Source organism: Polyodon spathula, chromosome 5, assembly GCF_017654505.1.
Source record: "Polyodon spathula isolate WHYD16114869_AA chromosome 5, ASM1765450v1, whole genome shotgun sequence".
NCBI lineage: Eukaryota > Metazoa > Chordata > Actinopteri > Acipenseriformes > Polyodontidae > Polyodon > Polyodon spathula.
This window is the reverse complement of record NC_054538.1, coordinates 29447795-29469381: the sequence shown is the minus strand read 5'-3', so window position 1 is coordinate 29469381 and position 21587 is coordinate 29447795. Positions and strand designations below refer to the sequence as shown.

General features: G+C 36.3%; 1 protein-coding gene across 10 annotated transcripts in view; it reads left to right on the top strand.

Annotated features, from left to right (window-relative positions):
• lama2 (laminin, alpha 2) overlaps positions 1-21587 on the top strand; it is a 118489-nt gene that overhangs the window by 10301 nt on the left and 86601 nt on the right. For all 10 annotated transcript variants that reach the window (XM_041250266.1, XM_041250265.1, XM_041250264.1 and 7 more), the window contains exons 2-4: positions 8217-8387; positions 13502-13614; positions 19837-20079. In XM_041250266.1, the coding sequence (XP_041106200.1) occupies positions 8217-8387; positions 13502-13614; positions 19837-20079 (527 nt within the window). The remainder of the gene's footprint in view (positions 1-8216; positions 8388-13501; positions 13615-19836; positions 20080-21587) is intronic.

Genomic DNA, 21587 nt, shown 5'->3' with positions numbered 1-21587 from the left:
AAACAGATTCTGCGCCTGGCACTTCTACCAGCAGTCACTTGGCTTCTCGGAGCAGAGGCAGAGTTTAGCGACCGGCAGATGTGTACAGGAACATTAGGCTGCTCAGCCTGGTACTCTGTCTATAGAACTGCCAGTGCATGAAGCTGCTCAGTAACCTAGTATGTATTTTTACATACCCCCGGTTCTCAATCTTTTATTGATATAGGCCTAAGGATTTTACCTTACTGTTTTTTATTGTATTGTAGTGTAACCCTGTGCGTCCGTGTGTGCGTGTTGGAAAGGCAACGAGGCACAAATAATTTGGAATGTGAGCAACAACAAGTTAATTCTTTTAAATCTTCATGGCAACGCATGAAGCTCTCCTCACGATATTCAGAGTCATTCTTTTCCTAATTACTATGCAGACAGAGACATTTAAATATAAATTGTGTAACCTGCATTGGTACTGCTGACTTTTTGCAGCATAGCAGCGCATTTCCTGAAAAATACGGCAAAAACTGTGAAGAAAACTGTCATTACTTGTCAGTGTAAACACTGTCAATTGCACGTTACATGTAATCTATTGTAAGTGTGGAAAGTTTTGTTTCTATCACATTTACTCAATATCATTTTGGTTATTTTGAGATACGTAAAGATAATTGTAATAAATATCATAAATATAGATGAGAAAAAATGTGTTACTGTATATATTTTCAGATCAAATGACTTTAGAAATCACTGAATATTAACAGGATGGGAGATCTGTCACATTTGCTTTGACATTTCTCTTTTTAAATTCAATATAATGTTATCAAAGAGAATTCATTATATGTCTCCTTTTAATTTTTTTCAGATATGCCTGAATTAACCCAAGTCAATTTGATAAGTTTATGTCACATTATAGGTAAACAATCCAATTAGTTTGTGTTTCAGATCTCTCTTGCTGTTGGTCTTTTTTTATAATTATTTTTTATAAAATGCCCAGTGGGCATTCCTTCTTAATTATTATCTGAGGCTGCATTGAAAGACCATCAGACAATTTTGCCAGCCAAGGAGGAATACAGCAATAATGATATTATTAACCAAAACTATAGTTTGCTTTCTGGAACAGCTTCCGCCCTCAAAAGAGTGCATACAGATGTCCTCACAAAAAAAGAAAACAAATCTTGAATGTAGCCACAACCAATTTCCAAGTGAGTGTAGCTTCTCAGTTGCCAGCAAGTTTCTATTCAAACTAAATGTCCAACCCAATGCTGCCTCACGCTATAGAACAAAGAGCTCAGCCTGTTGTTTCACCCATAAATGCATTGCTTACTGATTTCATCTGGCAATTTCCTGACCTTTTACAATATAAATGGTTTGTTTGTATACAAGCATGATACAAATTCAATCACCTCTTCATTGTTACGTTTGGACTACAGAAGTTTGTGTAAAAATAGTTGTGACCTTAATATTTTGACTGTCCTGGACACAGAGTTCATATTTCTAGTTTCTCATGCAAACTATTCAGACTGATTGGATTTTCTTGGCAAAAGTGACTTCAGCTAATCCCATCACTGAGGTTGTATGTCTAGACAGTTGCTGTACTGCTTGTTTTAATTTCTTGTGTTGTTATGTTTTTAAGAGCTAGACATGTTTTCCTGTTTACAGCATGTCTGGATTGTGAACTTTTCTTTGTGTATACCCTTTATAATGTGTATTGGTTAAGAATGTGTCTAGCAAATTATACAATTAAGTAATAAAGTTTATATAACAACACTTGCAGATTGTTCAAATATATACCATTTACCAAAAATAACACAAAAAGTTAGAGATCATGTTCGCTTTCTCAGTCTGACATAAACTGACTTACATCCTAACTTAACTCCCTCCCCCTTGACTAACATCATAAATTAAGAAACCTGTTGCATTCAATCCTGAATCAGTCCACGTGTGCTCCACTCATGAATGATCCAATAATGGAAAGCAAACCCTAGGGATTCCTACAATACAGGTACCATAGCAGCTAATTACCCCTAAACACCTAAAGTGAACCGCAGTATGTTAGTTTAAATGTTTAAAATACAATTTTATCTGAAGTGCTGGGTATGACCTGGTTAATATTTGGGTGATTACTTAATTAAAAAAAAAAAAAAAAAAACCTGATCACAACAGTGCCACCATTGAAAACTGCCATAAATGCTGTGCTTCTTAAAGTTATATGTGGCATGATAAACAGTTTCTTTTTGTAGTGTGATTCTGGCAACGTTTAAGAAAGAGTCATTGAAATTGAAATGGTTGCTCTTCAGACAACTAATTAACAGAACTAAAGATTTTGGATTACGTGGGAGGACCTCAACATTTACTATATAAAAACATATAATTATTCAGAGCAGTTACCATACAAATTCAGTTTTGTACTACATTTTTTAACTAAACCTCACTGTCTAGTTATGACATTTTTTTTCTACAGAACCCTCTGCAAAAGTTATATAACAATATAGCAATAAAACAAACTCTTTAACAAATTGCCATGCAAACTGATGATCATTCTTCTTTTGAATGATGCATTTTCAATCCTTGCTTTACGTTAAAAAAAAAAAAAAAAAAAAACATACTCAAAACATCTTGCTGAAGGGATATGGCTTTACAGAGTTCAAGAGAAAACTTGTATGAAAAGAGATTTCCTGGTGATTTGGGGAAACTCAGGAGGAATTTGATGTTAAAACATCCTGTGCTGCAGGAGCTTCCTGTGTAACATTTTATTTCCCTAAACGCCAGTCTGTCTGAACTTCCAGCACCAAAGGAAACTCAGATTGTAGAGTAACCTTTTAACTTAATGACTTAATATTTGCAGATAATAAGGCTCTCTGGCACTTTTAAGGAGCCATTATCATCTATTAAGATGGAAACTTGTGTTAAGGGGTTTAATCTTCTTTGCAATATCAGTGGCACTGAGGCAAATGTAATAGACTAGTTCAGGATGGTAGCCAAGATGGATAATGTAGCACGTGCTCCTCAATCTTCAATAATCTAGATTTGTACTTCCCTAATCCTTACAAGGTATATCACAGAACAGGTTTCATTAAACATGTCTAAAAACCCTAAAGTGGTATTTAGTTACAGATGCACGCTAGACTCAGGTCTAATGCTCTTAAATTTATTGTGAAGGCATTACCGATGATCTTACCATGCAATGCAATGGTTACTACAGTACATTGACTTTACTACTCTGTTAATTTTTTTTTTTTAAATAAAACATGCTGTGGATGGGCACCTGTATAAAAATGGTTAGGGTTAACTGACAATTAAAAATAGACTGATTCTGACATAGGTGCTCAAACACTACACACAATACATCAGGCAACTTTTTCATTTTAAAGTGCAATTCGAGTGTTTCAAGCCTGTTGTCTTTTTCATAAATTGTGATATCCTTTGATGTTAAAAATAAAGTATGTTTCTTAACTGTACTGAATGTTCACTGTGCTGTTTCTATTACTAACACACAATCTTCATCCCTATATGAGAGAAATTACAGCTCCTTATAATATCAAATATGTTAGGGGGCCTTTCAGAGCTCAACCTTCAATATTAATAACTGACATGCGGTCAGTGCATTTCCCTTGTGACTATTATCCTTAAGGATGGAGTGATTTCCTGTCATGTCTTCATCAGAAGCAAGCTTAAGTGCCGAAAATAGCTGGAAAAAATTGATTCCTAAATACATTCCTAGCCTACGATTTATTTTTTCGAAATTCTTCTTTCATCTTACTTCTGTTCAGATGAAAGGCAGGAGCTTATTTCTCTTTTTACTTTACTGGTAAAATGATTTGGAGAACTGCAGGAAAAAAAAAAAACTTTAAAATATACATTTATAAAATAAAATATACAATAAAATAAAATTGGCATTACCATGTAATTTAATCTCAGAAACTCGTCAGCAGCCATTTTAAATGAAAACCAGTGCAGGTACATAATCATGTTATAAGTATGTGAAAGATATAAAGTTTGTCAAAGGCAGTCTGAAATGTATAGTGAAAAAAGTGGTGAAGAATGGTACGCAGTTAAAGCAGATGTTGTGTTTACCATGTAGAGCGTGACAGATGTGGGTCAGTTAAATAGTTAAATGAAATGTATAAAGTACATTTCAGTAATGCAAAAAATAAATCATACCAGATGGCCTGTTGTATTGTTATAGAACACTGATTATATCCATGTAAAACCTTTAAAATGTGTTTAGCAATCCACGTAATTCTCTGATATATAATAAACAACCTCTATGTAATCTTGCATTTCTTTTTCACACTCGTATGTTATTATAGTATTAACTTTGCATGCATGTGTGTAGGACTTTCTAAAAGCTAACGTTTTCAGCATCTCAGATGATATGAATGCATGGTGTTTTTTGGTTTTACATTGTTGAAACCAAAATCAAATGGTCCATAACTAGCTTTTCTGTGTTCATCCGTGTGTAAATAGTAAGGCACTATTATGGAATCATTTAAACATTATGAATTACACATTTTTGCATGCATTTCAAAACCAAGCAAGAGCACGTCTCTTTTATACTTTGTCTATATTAACTGTAGATGCATTTCCTTAACAAACTTTGTGAATACGCGTCTCCATCGGACATAGTAGCCCACTGCTGGATCCAGTAACATAAAGGCTACAGTACATAGCATATCCTGCCAGTAAGGACATTCTGTATGTGGCAAATAAAGAAAGAAACAAATAATACAATAATAGTTGGTAAATTACCACAATCTGAATAGGTTTAGATATAAACTTTCATCCTCTCAGTTATATCCTTTCATGTTATTATTTATTTTTAGCAGACTCCCTTATCCAGGACGACTTACAGTTTTTACAAAATATCACATTACAAAATATCACATCACAGATAAGAGCAGTTATAAAATTCAATAGTCAGTAGTAAATAAGAGCAAAATCAAATAAGAGAATATAAATTCAGTAAATAATTACATTTGAGAGCAATATCGACCAACAGCAGTTAAACTTGTAATAAAAATATTTGCTTATAAGAGTGAATTCCATTAAGAGCAAGTAGTATGTACAATAAATGGAAGAGAATGATTTCAAATAAGAGCCATTACAATAAAACAGAATACGGTTACCTTGAGGAGTAAAATCAAGTACAAGATACAGAAAGTATAATTGTGATTGAGAGCAGTAGTAGAATACAGCAAAGTGTAGCGCAGTTAAGTGCAAGTACAGGATGATGCAAGTACTGATACAATTGGGTGCCATATAGTCCAGCATATTCTAGAGTTGTGAGGTTCACAAATGCTGTCTGAACAGGTATGACTGAGCAATCCTAATATCTGTGGGTAGGTCATTCCACCACTGAGAAGCAAGGGTGGAAAAGGAGCGGACTCTGGAAACGGGGGAGCGGAGGGTGAGGGGGAGCAGTTTGGAGTTAAGGAAGGAGCAGAAAGGTCGAAACAGGAATAGGCGTGTGCAAAAGTTTTGAATTGGTTGTGAGCGGCGATAGGGAACAAGTGGAGCTAGTGGAGGAGCGGAGAAGCGTGGGAGAAACGAAGGGAAAAGACAAGCGGATGGATAGTGGAAACGGGGAGGTTGGCCAGGACGGAGCTGCAGTAGTCAAGGCAGGATAGTATCAGGACCTGAAATAGGAGCTGCATGGAGTAGTGGGTGAAGAAGGGGTGAATTCTGCGTACAGGAGAGATGTACTGAGAGCAGGAGAGGGAGGGGTCTAGGATGACACCGAGGTTCTTGGTGGATGAGGAGGGAGAGAGGGTGGTGGGTTCAAGAGGAATAGGGATCAATGGTGGAGGAGGAAGAAGGGGAAGAAAAGGAGGTCTGATTTGGAGAGATTAGGTTTAAGATGCAAGTACATCCAGGAGGAGATGGTCGAGAGACAGGTATACATATGGGAGGAGATGTCAGAGTCAGAGTGGGGAAAGGGGAGGATGATCTGGGCATCATCAGCATTGAAATGATATGAGAAGCCATGGGAAGAGATAAGGGGACCCAGGGAGTAGGTATAAAGAGAAAAAGGAAGGGTCCCTGGACTGAGCCTTGGGGGATGCCTGTAGAAAAAGAGCAAGAGGCAGAAGCTGAGCCACGCTAGGACACCCAGTATGTGCAATCGCAGAGGTAGGAGGAGAACCAGGCAAGAAAATTACCACAGAGTCCCAGGTAAGTGAGGAAGGACAGGAGAATAGAGTGGTCGACTGTGTCAAAGGCAGGAGAGAGGTCGAGGAGAATTAGGACAGAGGAGAGGGAGGCGGCATGGGCAGAGTAGAGAGTTAGTGATAGCAAGAAGAGCAGTTTCAGTGGAGTGTGCCGGGTGAAAACCGAATTGGTGGGGGTCGAGCAGAGAATGTTATGAAACGAAAGCAGAAAAGTGGCGATGTATCGCTCACTCAAGAGTTTTAGAGAGGAAAGGGAGAAAAGAGAGTTCTGGAGGGATGAGGGATCAAGAGAGGGTTTTTTTAAGATAGGGTGATGCAGGCCTGTTTGAAAGCAGAGGGGAAAGAGCCAGAGAGTAGAGAGGTATTGAGAAGAGAGGAAATGAAAGGGAGTAGAGCAGGGGTCAGCAGCCTGGAAAAATGTGAATGGGGGGAGAGGGTCCAGAGCACATGTGGTGGGTTTGTGGCCCTGGAGCAGGGAGCAAAGAGTCAGAGAGGAGAAAGTTAGATTGGTAGGGGTTGCAGAGGTGATGGTGAGTGAGTGAGCAGAGGTGTAAAAGCCGAGGAAATGGATTGCTTGTCTCACGTTCAGTTCATGTTCTTGTTTTAGTATTGTGTTACTTACTTTCATTCTGTCAACATGAACATGTACCGCAATGCATCAGTATTTGCAACGCAATGCATCCTCTGCCTCGTCTGGCCCGCTTCTGCTATTTGGCTTTTCGTATAACCATGTGCGACGTTTGATTGTTATTTGATCCTCTGTGTAGACGTACCTTCTGCATCCTAGGATTAAGCGTAGAGCTGCTTATTACAATGTCAGAGTCAAAATAAAACTGCACTTTAATCAAAATAGTGTGTATTTTCTATGTACCGGGAAAATACTTAAGGGCAGACAGAAAAATCGGTATAAATCAATAAAAAACGAGATTCAGTTAAAAAAAAAAAAAAAGAATCCTGAAATTTTTTGGTATAATTCAGAATAAAGCTGAAATGCAGAACTCTAAGTGTATTATATGTGGGCCTCTATAGTTCAATATTTGAGAATCCAGTTATTGTTGGATCAATGGTTTAGTTTCTTGGTCAAGTGTACTTTGAGTATGACAATTCTAGAGGCTATTTTGACCTTGTGATTTACGGATTTGCTTCAAACACAATAAGAACAAGGTTCGTAACTCTTTAACTCAGCGTAAGAAAAAAAATTCTCCTCTTTAGAAACTTACGGAGGGACATTTGCTTTCAAGAAACAAATTGGTTAAATCAAAAGTAGCAAAATCAACATTTTTCTTCCTGTGCACTTTCACAAAACTTGATTTTCTTTGCAAGATATTTTCCAAATGTTTTTTTTCAGTTCATTGCCATTCAACATCTGGATTGTAGTTTTATAGCCTGTGAAGAACAGCTGGAAATCATTTTAGTGCAGTGTTCCTATTCTTTGTTTTAGCTACAGTATTCCCACACAATGGCAAAGCTTAACCATAGAAAACATGCATCAAAGTAAAGTACTTCCTTTAGGGGATTAGCTCAGTCATCCTATTTTGGGGATCAAATGCAACCTTGTATGTTTGGTAGCTGACAGTTTATATTTGTAAGTTGGTAAAGTGTTTTTTTTTTTGTTTCATTTTGTGTTATTATTATTATTATTATTATTATTATTATTATTATTATTATTATTACCCCCCGTTTTTCTACCCAATTTGAAATGTTGTATTTGACTGTCGCCTCACCATTCCAATCCAGTTATTGATCAGGAAAGTAATGGGAAAATTAGGCAAATCCAAATATGTATTTTTTAACACCTAAAAGTGGGATACACTAACACCAGAAGTGTCTTTAAAAAAAGTGTTTTTTGCCACTTAGAACGTGATGAGTAATTGATAATAAAGTGATAAGACAGCGCTTTACAGTTTTTTTTTTATCATTGGAAGTGCTGTGATTTTTTTTTTTTTTTTGCATTCTGTTTTGATAAATGGTAGTAATGTATTCTGAATTAATCACATTGTTTGACTTAAAATATAATGCTTCTCGATTATATATCTGACATTACTGTGATGTTCATTCATTGTCTTCTTGTTTTCCCAGGACTGTTTCCCGCAGTGCTCAATCTAGCTTCCATGGCGGAGATCTCTACCAATGCCACCTGCGGTGAAAACGGCCCTGAAATGTACTGCAAGCTGGTAGAGCATGTCCCTGGACAACCAGTGAGAAACCCTCAGTGCCGTACCTGTAACTTGGCCAGTAATATTCCGTATGGTATGTGGCTCATTTGCTGTCAGTACTTGTTCCAAAGGGAGTATAATGTATTTAAAAGGTCACCTCTATTTGTTTTCTTCAAAAATCTCCTGTGAAATGCTTGCTGCCTGTGGCTCTTGTTACCTTACTGTTGTCAATTTAAACAAGATTAACAAGCAAATCACAGTTCTTCATCTCTAATAATTAAAAATAAAGAAATGAAAAATACACACATACAGATGTTTTTCAAATGAAAGCTGATTTTAGGAAGATGTTTACTTATGCATTGGTTTGCATTTGTGTCGAGAGCTTCTTTGACATTCATGAACTCAAAAAATCTCCATGAGAAATTTCTAATAAATCCTGAACATCATTAGTTGGTGTTTGATTTGCTGATGTGCCTAAACCTGAAATAATATTTATGTTCTGTTGGGTTAGCCTTCAAAGGTGCGAGCTGCAAGATTTGTTATTGTGGGAATATTGATTTAGTACCATGATATGTGGGACAAAATGGGGTCATGACTATGTTAAACACTTTACAGTGAAACAACAAACAGGTTATGACATTGGTGGTTTCTTGTGTCCAATTTTCTGCTTCTTCAGTGTTCGTTTTACAAAATCAGCAAATGGGAATGGCAGGTGCTGTTTTAACAAATGTAATCCCTTGAATAATCAAACTGTTATGTATTGTGTGTGTGTATGTGTGTGTATATATATATATATATATATATATATATATATATATATATATATATATATATATATATATATATATATATATATATATATATATATATATGTGTGTGTGTGTGTGTGTGTGTATATATATATATATATATATATATATATATAAGAAAACCTCAATAGGCTCTAACCTTTGAAATTATTGGCTCTGAACTTTTTTCATCCTCAGAGTAATGCAGGATACCAGGAAAGAACGTCATCCCCTACATAGACAGCAATTATATAAAAGATAGATTTAGCAATATTGTTTTTGAGCATTTGACCATGGCGGTCAGTCTTGAGCTTGATTTTCCATTCCTGATTATGCCGGTAAATATACAAATACACATTTATTTTAATCAAAAACACTTGTTTTATGCTGCACTGGGTGTACAAATAGGGTGATCAGTGAAGTGGTTAAAATATTTTTTAGAGCAAAAGCTTTAAAAGCAGGCTTCATTATTGGGTAATGATGTTCAACATCAGTGCTTTGACTTGTTGAAAGTCGTCAGGCAATAACTAATACAGTCAGCACTCGGGTATCCGTTACCCAGATACATGTCAGTCGTGTTTTGCCACTCTTGTATTAAGAATAAAATCAATCCCCATTTTATATATATATATGTATACATACAGTGGCTTGCAAAAGTATTCAGACCCCTGACCAATTCTCTCATATTACTGAATTGCAAATGGTACATTGAAATTTCGTTCTGTTTTGATATTTTATTTTTAAACACTGAAACTCAGAATCAGTTATTGTAAGGTGACATTGGTTTTATGTTGGGAAATATTTTTAAGAAAAATAAAAAACTGAAATATCTTGCTTGCATAAGTATTCAACCCCTGTGGTGTGGAAGCTCCCAGTTTGCGCCAATGAAAGAAATTGCCCAAACGAAGACACAATTACCTTACCATTGGCCTCCACCTGTGAACCATTAAAGTTGCTGTCACATTTTCTGGATAAAAACCCCACTGTTGAAGGATCATTGCTAAGGCTGCGAATCTGAAGGAAAATGAAGACCAAAGAGCATTCTACAGAAGTTAGAGATAAAGTAATACACATGCATAGATTATGGAAAGGGTAAAAAATAATAGTGTTTGGATATCCCAGTGAGCACAGTTGGATCAATAATCAGGAAGTGGAAGCTGCATCACACCACCCAGGCACTGCCAAGAAAAGGCTGTCCCTCAAAACTCAGCGCTCAAACAAGAAGGAGACTTGTGAGAGAAGCCACAGAGAGGCCAACAATCACTTTGAAGGAGCTACAGAGTTCAGTGGCTGGGAGTGGAGTAATGGTGCACCAGTCAACCATATCAAGAGCTCTGCATAACACTGGCCTGTTATGGGATGGTGGCAAGAAAGAAGACGTTACTCAAAAAGTGCCATCTGAAAGCACGTCTGGAGTTTGCCAGAAAGCATGAGAGTGACCCAGCTGCGATGTGGGAAAAGGTTTTGTGGTCAGATGAGACCAAAATAGAGCTTTTTGGCCAAAACTCAAAGCGCTGTGTGTGGCGCAAACCTAAAACTGCCCATGCCTCAAGACACATCATCCCTACAGTGAAGTATGGTGGTGGCAGTTCATCATGCTGTGGGGATGCTTCTCATCAGCAGGGACTGGGCATCTTGTTACAATTGAAGGAAGAATGGATGGAGCAAAATACGGGAAAATACTGCAAGAGAATCTGCTTCAGTCTGCTAAAAAAACTGAAGCTTGGGAGGAAATTCACCTTTCAACAGGACAATGATCCCAAGCACAAGGCCAAAGCAACATTGGAATGGCTCAAGAACAAAAAGGTGAATGTCCTACAGTGGTCCAGTCAAAGTCCTGATCTCAATCCCATTGAGAATCTGTGGCACTATTTGAAAATTGCAGTCCACAAGCGTCGTCCAACCAACCTGAACAAACTGGAGCAAATCTGCCAAGAAGAATGAGCCAAAAGCTGGTACATACTTACCCCAAAAGACTTAAAGTTGTTATTGCAGCGAAAGATGACTACCAAATATTAATGTGTGGGGGTTGAATACTTATGCAAGCAAGATATTTCAGTTTTTTATTTTTCTTAAAAATATTTCCCAACATAAAACCAATGTCACTTTACAATAATTGATTTTGAGTTTAAGTGTTTTAAAATAAAATATCGGACAGAGCGAAATTTCAATGTACATTTGTAATTCAGTAATATGAGAGAATTGGTCAGGGGTCTGAATACTTTTGCAAGCCACTGTGTGTGTGTGTATATGTATATATATAAAAACAAATTCATGCACTTGCCCATCCCACACGATTTCCGACTCTTACAGTTATACAGTTAAACCCGTTTCGTACAGTTACACAGCGCTTCCTTCAAAAACAAAGCAAGCACGACAAGCTATGGTAATGTAAAAGTGAATCATTAAACAGTTTTAGTTACTGTGGTGCATTTAATGTGTGATCTTTAGTTGCTTTTGTGCATTTTCATTTGCAAGTGAACTGTGACATTAGGGCCTTGTCGAGCACTATGTTCTGCAATTTTGAATACTGAGTTTGGATACTGTTTTATTTCTGGAAACTGGTGTTGTTTTTTTAATCTTTTGCAAAATTGCATTGCCTTTTACATTTTACGCAGTTCTGTGCATGGGTAACATTTTAATTTAATTTTGCTGTTGGGTGGTTAATGGGGAATTTTACACAATGTGGCAATACATACCGGATTTAAAAATATGTACTGTATTACAGTCCACGTGTCCAGTCGTCTCTTTTGGCAATTGATATTTTCAGAATCATATCTTTCTGAATTAAAATACTTCTTCTGTTGGAATTATAGTACTGTACTAACAAAACCAACTACAGAACGTCTGAAAGGAAGCCTATTAATTTAAAAATACAGTCCTTTCAGCTATGTATTTTTGACATTATATCTTTTTTTATGTGCCCTGAAAAGATGGCAAGGGTTGGAATGGGCTAAAATGAAATAATCGGATATGCGTCACACATGTTTAAACATCACTGAAGTCAACATTTTATAGGGTCGGATATGTGAGTGCTGACTGTATAAATGTCTTGTCATTCGGGCAAGTTGATTTCAAGGAGTGATAACCATCTTATTAGCTATTATAATCAATTCCCATTATAACAAAAGCCTATACCTAGTACAAATAACAAATTGACATAATAGTGTCCTTGAATATGTACATATGTTAATTAAGAAGACGAACACATCTTCTAATTGGAAGGAGCAGCACAATGATTTTGAAAGATGCTTGACAGATGAATTATCATTATCATTTAGGAAACTAAACAAGTGTTTGATACTGGTATTGAATGTGAATAAAGCAGCACATAATAAAATTAAGATGTAACCATTTTCTGTATAATAATATTTCATATGTTTAATGACATCCTTAGAAATGGCAAGACCTTAATCCAGCAATTAAGAAGCTCCATTACCAGGTGATACTTCACAGTAGATGACCTTGTAACATTCAGATAGATGGGTTTATTCAGTTGATCTAAATAACAACAATCTGGCTTTCAAGATTGGAGACATGCATCGCTGAGATCTGTGACCTCAGTACTTTTGATCCCTCGTGGGCGGGGTCATGACTGTGTGACAGGATCAAAGAGCAGCTTTGCTGTAAAGTATTTAGGATTCTGGTCTTTAGGAGGTAAATTCAGTAATGGTTACATTTCTATTTTAGGGAACCAGGGTTATGATAATAACCTAAGTCGGCATTGTATAAATTGTTTTTCTTCCACAAGCTCCAAAAAACAAAATTTATTTCAGTTTAATTGTAAATAACTAAAAACACGCTAGATGCTCTAATGAACCTTCCTGATTTGAACATTTTGAAATTTAAAATTTTCTGATATGGACCCGAAGATATGTGGAGACCACCCAGACGAAAGATGATGACCAGATAATGGGAGTTCAGTTGCATTAAATGATTTAAGATTAATGTTACAAATTCACTTCATACAGAAACTATAGTTTTGGGTACACTATGTGTTGGGGGACATGGTCCTCAATGGTCTCAATAATAAATAATAATCATTTTTATATAGTGCTTTTCATAGTGCACTTCCATCACAAAGCTCTTTACAAGATACAAGATGGGTGTGCATCAGTTGCAGAGTCAATTACAACAACGTCTCACCTGAAAGGCAGAGCACAAGGAGGTTAAGTGACTTGCTCAGGGTCACACGGTGAGTCAGTGGCTGAGCTGGGGACCTCCTGGTTATAAGCCCATTTCTTTAACCACTGGACAGCACAGCCTCCAATCCTTGATGGTCTTGCATTAATCCTCAATGGTCTTAATATTGAACATCTTCGATTGGAAAATGAGAGGCTGGAGATGGTACAGGACTAGAATACAAGAAATGGTATCACTGCCTCTCCTGATTTTAAACACTTTTTCTCTGTATTAACAGAACGTCATCCAATCACCTATGCCATTGATGGCACAAATAGGTGGTGGCAAAGCCCCAGCATCCAGAATGGCATGGACTTTCATTATGTTACTATTACCTTGGATCTCGGACAGGTAGGAATAAACAAATATATAGCCTATTTTGGCAAATAAATAAATAAATAAATAATACATTTTAAAAAATCACCTCTTAGACTAATTTAATATTTGTTGCATTTGTAACAGTTTGAATGAGACTTTATAGGTAAGCAGAACTGAATACTAATAAGCATAAGCCTTTTTAAAGTCAGGGATATTTGTATATAACAACAAACAATTGCAATTGAACAGCCCAGTTCTACTGTTGAAGCCAGTTTCTTTTAAGTTCACGACTAGTCTGCAAATTGGCAGTGTATTTGTATTAACTTGGCCTGATTGGCACTGCAAACACTTAATTCTGTCATAATTCCTTTAACTTCAACATGAACTGTAGAATTTGAGATCAATTAGACTTCTTCAAGCGCCACTACTGCTATGGAAATGTCCAGACAAGATAACAATATACCATGCATGTTTAAGCTAACTTTTAAATATTCAGTAAATCTGTGTTGGCAGTTTTGGCTTTTTCAAAGGACTTATATATCACAGCGACCAAACAACTTTTCAGTCTGCCTTTTCACAGTATCATGGCAATTAGTAATTGTTCTGTATGTGTATTCAAGTGAATTATTAAGTCCAGAGACTCATTGCCATCAGCAATAGGCGTGATGGAGATCAGAAGACAACTGTCAGTTATTACTTTTCTCCAAATGAGAAAAACAGGGCACCTTCTTCTTAACACTGCTGAAGAGAAAGTTTAATGTAATTTAATGTAGAATTAAGTGTGTATACAAAAAGAAGAATTCACTTTTATGTCCTAGTAAACTGTACAGCATGTAAATCATTTTGCAGCTGTTGCAATTGTCACAAACCAGTTGCAAATGAGTTGGAAGTCTAGTTTGAAATTCACTAAACATTCACAATGCTGTTAGAGAATAGCAGCAGTTTGGCTTTGCAGTTCATCCTTAGATGAATATGAAATTATGGGCGTTACTGCATAAATTCCCAAAAAGTGGGTGGAGATAGTGCAAATTAGGGTTCTCAGATATTACCCTGCTGGCAATTTCATCACTTACAATTGCATCAAATTGTTAAGAAATTTTGAAAGCATGTTTTAAACAGTCACAATTGTTGTTGGCATTTCCCAGTCTGCTTTTTCTAGTGCATTTCCAATTGTGCTCAATGCATTTTTTTGGTGAACATCCAAACAAGTCTTGAAAACACATTTCTATGACATTTCTGGTTTCCCCAACATGTTTGGAGTAATAGACTGCAGACATGTGCCGCTGACCCCTCCAGCTCAGTCTTTAAGAAACACACCTATTGTATTAATGTGCAGGTGGTTTGTAGTTGTGCACAATTTAGCACTGCACCACTGACTAACTTAAATAAAAATTGACTGTATACATTTGGATTATAAGCTACTCATGATAATACGAATTAGTGGTGTAGTGCAAAATTTGTTGCTGGTCCCTTGAAATTCGTATTAACGAGAATTGACTGTCCTCCTGTATGTATGTAAGTATCATAACTTGTCAATGCGGCACCATGATCTATTTTGTGTTAATTGTCTAGGCTACTAACTATGCCAAGTCAATAATAATAATAATAATTAAAAAATGCCAAAATAATTGAGTTTCATTTTAAAATAATTGTTTATTCGCATTGTACACAAATGTGTAGAATGCAGTAGCATGATTTCTTTTGTGTTGCTGGTAGCCTAGCTACAGGCAAAAGTAAAACAAAAATTGCGCTAGGTATTCCTTTAATTTTACTACTGTATTGTACTGTACAGATTTATATTTTTTGCATAGTGTAATGTGTAGCCTACCGAAAACATGCAAGAGATCTCGCTAAGATGACGCAACAGATATTTAAATCATTATATTGCGGCTCTCTTCATTAACATATTTTCTCTTAGTACATAGGGCAAAATGTATACTTTGCACTGCAGCTGGCCCATTTTAGTACATCTGCCCCTTAATGTTGTTATTTCTGGGTGAAGTGCTAGATTATATATAATGAAAGCAATTCTTGTCGCATGAAATTTAAATTGTTTCTCAGTGCATTTGTAGTGATACAAATCTAAAATAACCTGTGGTAGACTTTTTGACTGTGGGAGGCCCCTATCTGATCTAAACATCATTGTTTAGGAAGCTGGCTTATGCCTCTTCCCGCATGCATACACACAAATACACACCTGGAGACAATAGTTAAACCCAGCTTTTATTACTTAAATAAGGATAATGATTTACATCAAATGGTATAAACAAAAACTAAAAGATATGAAATACTGAATGTTCACTTATTTTGCTTAGAAATTGTAGTCGTGATTGCTGGACAGTGTACAGGCTTTAAGCTAAATTGTACTTATGGAGAACATTCAGTCAGCAATCATTGTGAGGAAATCAGCATTGGATGGATTCACTGTGGCTCGAATCCTGCTGTGGGGACAAGGTGTTGTCTGCTACCTTTATTGTCATCTGCAGACATTTGTGTTTGCCTGTTGTATGATCCATCAAATACGGTTGCATCTTATTGAAGCTGTTTGCTGTAATTTGTTTCAAAGGACCAAGAAGCTAACACAGGATAAAGGAACAAGACTCTTTGTGATGTCATTCACTGGTAATGCATCAACATCTCCTATTGCATCTGGAAAGCAGCTGACAGATAGTTGTATGCACCTTATGACCTCTGCTGCATAGTGGATGATATGTCACTGTAAAGAATTTGAATTCCAGTGATACACAAGGTTGTGCATCTGTTCAAAGTGGATTCTGTTATACTGGAATGTGTGTATGTACTGAATGATGCAATAATTGGAACAGTGGAGATCCATACAGAACCACCCCAGTTCCATGGAAACCTGGGGTGGCTGTCAACAAGCAAACTTTCAAGCATCACACTGACTGCTTGACCTGGCTATTTTCTGTCGAAGTGCTGCTGAGATGGGTTTCTCATCATTCGGACAAATATGAACGCACTAGACAGTTTCCTGTTGGTAACCAAGACTACACTGTACTGGAAGAAGAAATTGTAGTCTAGTCTGTATTATTCCTAAAATAGATCATGCATATTTTCATGTACCCTAGAATTAGTGGATAATCATCATGGTATGTACAGAATTGAAGAAACCAATCAGGTTTTGCCAGCTAACATTAGAAAGGTACACAAATCAAACAGTCAATTTTCTTTTTGATTACCTTTGTAATAGTAATACATTGGTGCTACATTGAGACAAACAAGAACATTTAATCAAATCATTACATTTACTAGCAGAATGAATGTGTTTCCATCAAATACCATACACTAGATGGATGAGGCAATATCACAGGCAGATAGAGAAGGGAGAAAAGTAAGAAAGGTGAGATTTATAAATTTGCATGGACCAAACTTCTGTTTGGAAGACTTGGCATAGAGCTGTAAAGGCTTATGGCCAACAGTTGACCGCTAACATGAGATTATGGTGTAACATTTGTTGGATACTTTTGAGACCTTGTCAGGACGTGGGTGGTGCAGTCAGGATAAAATGTCCACAAAGGGGTATTTGCAAGCGGCCCTGCTTGTATTTCTAGAACTATCCCCTCTGCCAGCAATGATATCGGGAATTACAGGATCGAAACAATAAACAATACATACAGTCCCAAAGTGCACACACGTACTGTGGGGGGTGTGCAAGGGCAGGTGCTCTAAGTGCTGGGACAGGTTGAAGTGATGTGGCAGTGCAGATGCTCTGGGCGGTAGTGCTGGCTCCGTAGCTTCAGCTCCCGAATCTGACTCCGGCTGCTTACACAAAAACAACAAAACAGCAGCGCTCGGCTTTGGTAACATCAGCTTAAGGGGCCATACTCACTTAGCTGCATCCCCTTTATACTCCCTATGATCAATACAGCGCCGCCCTCTGTCCAATCTCCACACGCAACACAGTGGATCACAAACGAGCTGTTCAGCAGTCCTACAGCTACAGCCTTTATCCAAGATGGCCGACTTCCAGTTCTGTTCCACAGTCGAGTTGACCCATCCCTTGAAGGCGTACCACCAACCTTACTTAGCGTCCTTCCAGGTCGGGAGGTAGATTTACTGTTCAGATTCATTCTATTCCGTTCACAGACCTCTCAAACCTTAATAAAACAAGTTTTGAAAGAGTCAAATATGATAAAAAAATGTATTATTATTTTCTAAAATCCTACTGTTACTTTACCTTCAATATGCTTGCTACCATTAGAAATGTACAACAAAGCAAGCGAATTACAAAACACATACAACTGCTACCCACTATGCACATTTTATGACAAAAAAATATACAATTAACATTTTGTCAATCAAAAAATCACTGATTAAAAACAAATAAACTGATAAATAATCTGTCTTAATGGAAACAATCAATAGGGTTCCATTAAAGGTAAACTACTAAATGAATTATAACATAAAACAATGCTTGTTTCATGGTAATAGACAGGAAGGAGTAGAGCTTTCAAAAGTAGTGTGTCAAGAGTTGTACTTAGACACTTTAGAAATGTTAAATGGCAAAGATGCCGAGTGCCTGGCACAATTTATGCTGGCTCACATTGTATAAATCACCATTAATTATTTAGATGCCCCCTTTGCAGGCAGACGAAACTCTAGCACAGTACTTACAATACAGGGGGTGGCTCATTAAGGGATCTATCCAAGGAACCTCAGATGTATGTAATTATAATATACTTCTATTCACTACATCTGATGCAGAATAATAGACATTTGGCATACCGTTCACAAACAGACACTATGTCACACTTTGATTACCAGGTCACATTCCTTCCGAACCACATAAAAACAGATGTGCTGCAGCAGAATGGACTCATTACTACATCTGCACTGTTCACAAGCCAGAACTTCAATCAGCAACATTTGGAAAGCAAGATCCCCCCTCCCTACTTTGTCCTGGAAAACGAACACAGAGACCCTTTATTGACTACCTGTATGGAATAATATTCAATTTCAGGCCTTGAAAATGATAAAAGGGTTTGATGGCTTAACAGCTATTGTGTTAAAGAAATGTAATATCATATTAGTTAAGATGAAGGCAGAAAGAAGCAAGTAGTTCATATTAGGGAGTATGCTGAGTAAATGAGTTAGCACTACCACTGTGTAGAGGAGTTTTGATATAAAATGCTACACCCTTCTAAATGAAGGTTTGAGTGCTACATTGGCCTAAAGCAAAATGTTGTGTATTTGACAGACATCTTATTTTGGTATTACAATGAACATTAATCTTGAAAGAGATGTTTAAACACAGCCGTGTTAGTGCTCAAGTGCATTATTAGTCTAAAACTGAAAACTGATAAACATTATCATTTGCTTCTCAAGTAAAATAGTTGGTGTGCTGGGAGAAAAATACAAAAAGCATGCTGCACATAGTTTTTTTGTTTTAGACAAGGAAGAGTGAGTCTGCTCTTCCTTGTCACTTAAGGATTATCATTTTTAGCAATGCTGAATTAATTGCCTATTAAATAACACTAATTATTTATTAAATAAATACAAACACCAATAACGAGTCATTGTTTCAAAATTACATTTGTTTGTCATCATTGTACAGTATCTTTGGTCTATGATGATCTTAAGCTGCTATCTCAGCTTATTGCATTTATTTCATATACCACTCTTTACCTGCTCTGGAATCTTCATATTTTGTTGAGGGTGCTGGCAGTCTCATTGATGACACCAGTGACAATGAACCATGGGTTGAGTGGAATGGGAATTCTAATTATTCAGAATTGATGCTTAGTTATGCTCTCTGCTGTGCTCACAAATTAAGATAAAACAACTCAAAAATCTTCCCAGTCATGATAGTAATTTAGATTAATTCCTTCTCAGATGTTTCCTTAAAGATTAATGGTTCCTGGAGACTGGACTCACCCAATGCAGTCATGAACCATAAACAACCAGAATAGCGTTTCCTTCCTTTCCTGATATTTCTTTCTTAGTTAAAAGGGCAATCAACGAAAATATCACCCATTTGAAAATGAAAACTAATAGACACTTAATTTAAAATACAGCCTGTGGGGGTATTGGTTGATCAAATCAACCCCTAAGTGCCATAAAGTAAGTTTAACACAGCTAGACACAGCTAGAAAAACACTGTAAATGCTTTGTATAAAAAAACAAATTATAGTTATTAAAACTACTGTTTTATTTGGCTGTTTGTGTAGAAAATTATTCTAATATTCCCACGTCTATAATTATCTATTAAATAAATTAAATGTTTGTGTTCCTCAGGTTTTCCAGATTGCATATGTGATAATTAAGGCTGCTAATTCCCCTCGCCCTGGAAACTGGATTTTAGAACGCTCCATGGATGGCGACACCTTCGAACCTTGGCAGTACTTTGCAATTACAGACACTGAATGCCTTACTCGCTTCAACATCTTACCCAGGACAGGACCACCATCTTATACCAAAGATGATGACGTAATATGCACCTCCTACTACTCTAAAATCCACCCATTAGAAAATGGAGAAGTAAGTATATTTATATTGGCAGAAATCATGAATAGCATGCAGATTCACTTATTAGTCACTGTAAAAGCCTATTCATTATCCAATCAAAAATTACGTAGACCTTCAGAACTGTACAAAATGAACAACTTAGAACAATAAAGAAAGCATGAGATGAAGCATTTTTCTACTTTGCTGTACTTTTAACTGATGGCTTGTGATTGAGTGTTTAATGTTACATAACAAGAGTGTACATTTTAATTCGCTTGTAAAATTCTACTTACAGAATTAAAATGAAGCTCACACAGCAAGTTTTTCTCTAACTAAGGGGCATTACAGGATCAAAGTTTTTTCCCCTAGACGTATTTTATTCATTCTAGTATTTACAGAGCAATACAGTATTTGTATTTTTATTTTAATATATCCCTGTTGATATTTATTTATTTATTCCCCAAATGAATGAGTTACACTCTCTCTCTCTCTCTCTCTCTCTCTCTCTCTCTCTCTCTCTCTCTCTCTCTCTCTCTCTCTCTCTCTCTCTCTCTCTCTCTATATATATATATATATATATATATATATATATATATATCAATTAGTTGCAGTTAACTTCTACGATTAATGTGTTAATTTCTTTGGAGATTTTTTTTTTTTAACTCACGTTAATTGCACTCCTCTGTCTTGACCCTCTGAGCACACAGAACTCATTCCCTCCATCACCATTTTAATGCACTCAAGCGCATGCAATGCAATGAGTGCAGTCGTCGAAGTGCATAGAAGGTTTGTCACATAACTGCATTACTGAGCAAAGTACTAAAAGTGAAGGACTTGTGAATGGAAAGGTTTTTTTTTTAATTTTCTGACGTATCTTCTGTCAAATTTGAAACTTTCAGTATCACAAACGTAGGCTACATCTAATCTGAAGCACCACCTGTGTGCTAGACATGCTTTCACTTCTCAAAATACACTTTCTAGCAGCAACACAACAACTGATGAAGCCCATCAGTTTCAACAGAGTAGACTTTTAGAAATTTAGAAATTCAGGATCGCTGCAAGCCCATGAATCAAACTAAGTATGATAATATATATATTTACAATTAAGTATTTAATATACAATTAAGGAGAATAAAACCATTACTCAATGAATACTTTGTTTTATTTAGACAATTTTAAGTTATTAATAAAAGATAAAAACATCAGTAACCTGATAAGAAAAGGTACAGTATGATTTGAAATGCATAAAGGTGAGTAATAAACTGACTCCATTATGATTTAGTAGTTGTTTCAAACCATTTAACAGCAAATTCTGGAATTTTTCTGTATAACTCGTTAAAATAAATGTTAAACTATAAAGAAGGGGTAACAATATTAATCCCGAAATAGGACAACATATATATTTTTTTATGCTGGGCTGTTTTTTGGGTGATAATAATAATAATAATAATAATAATAATAATAATAATAATAATAATAATAATAATAATAATAATAATAATAATAACCAACACACATTTCACCACTCTTCTTGCAAGCAT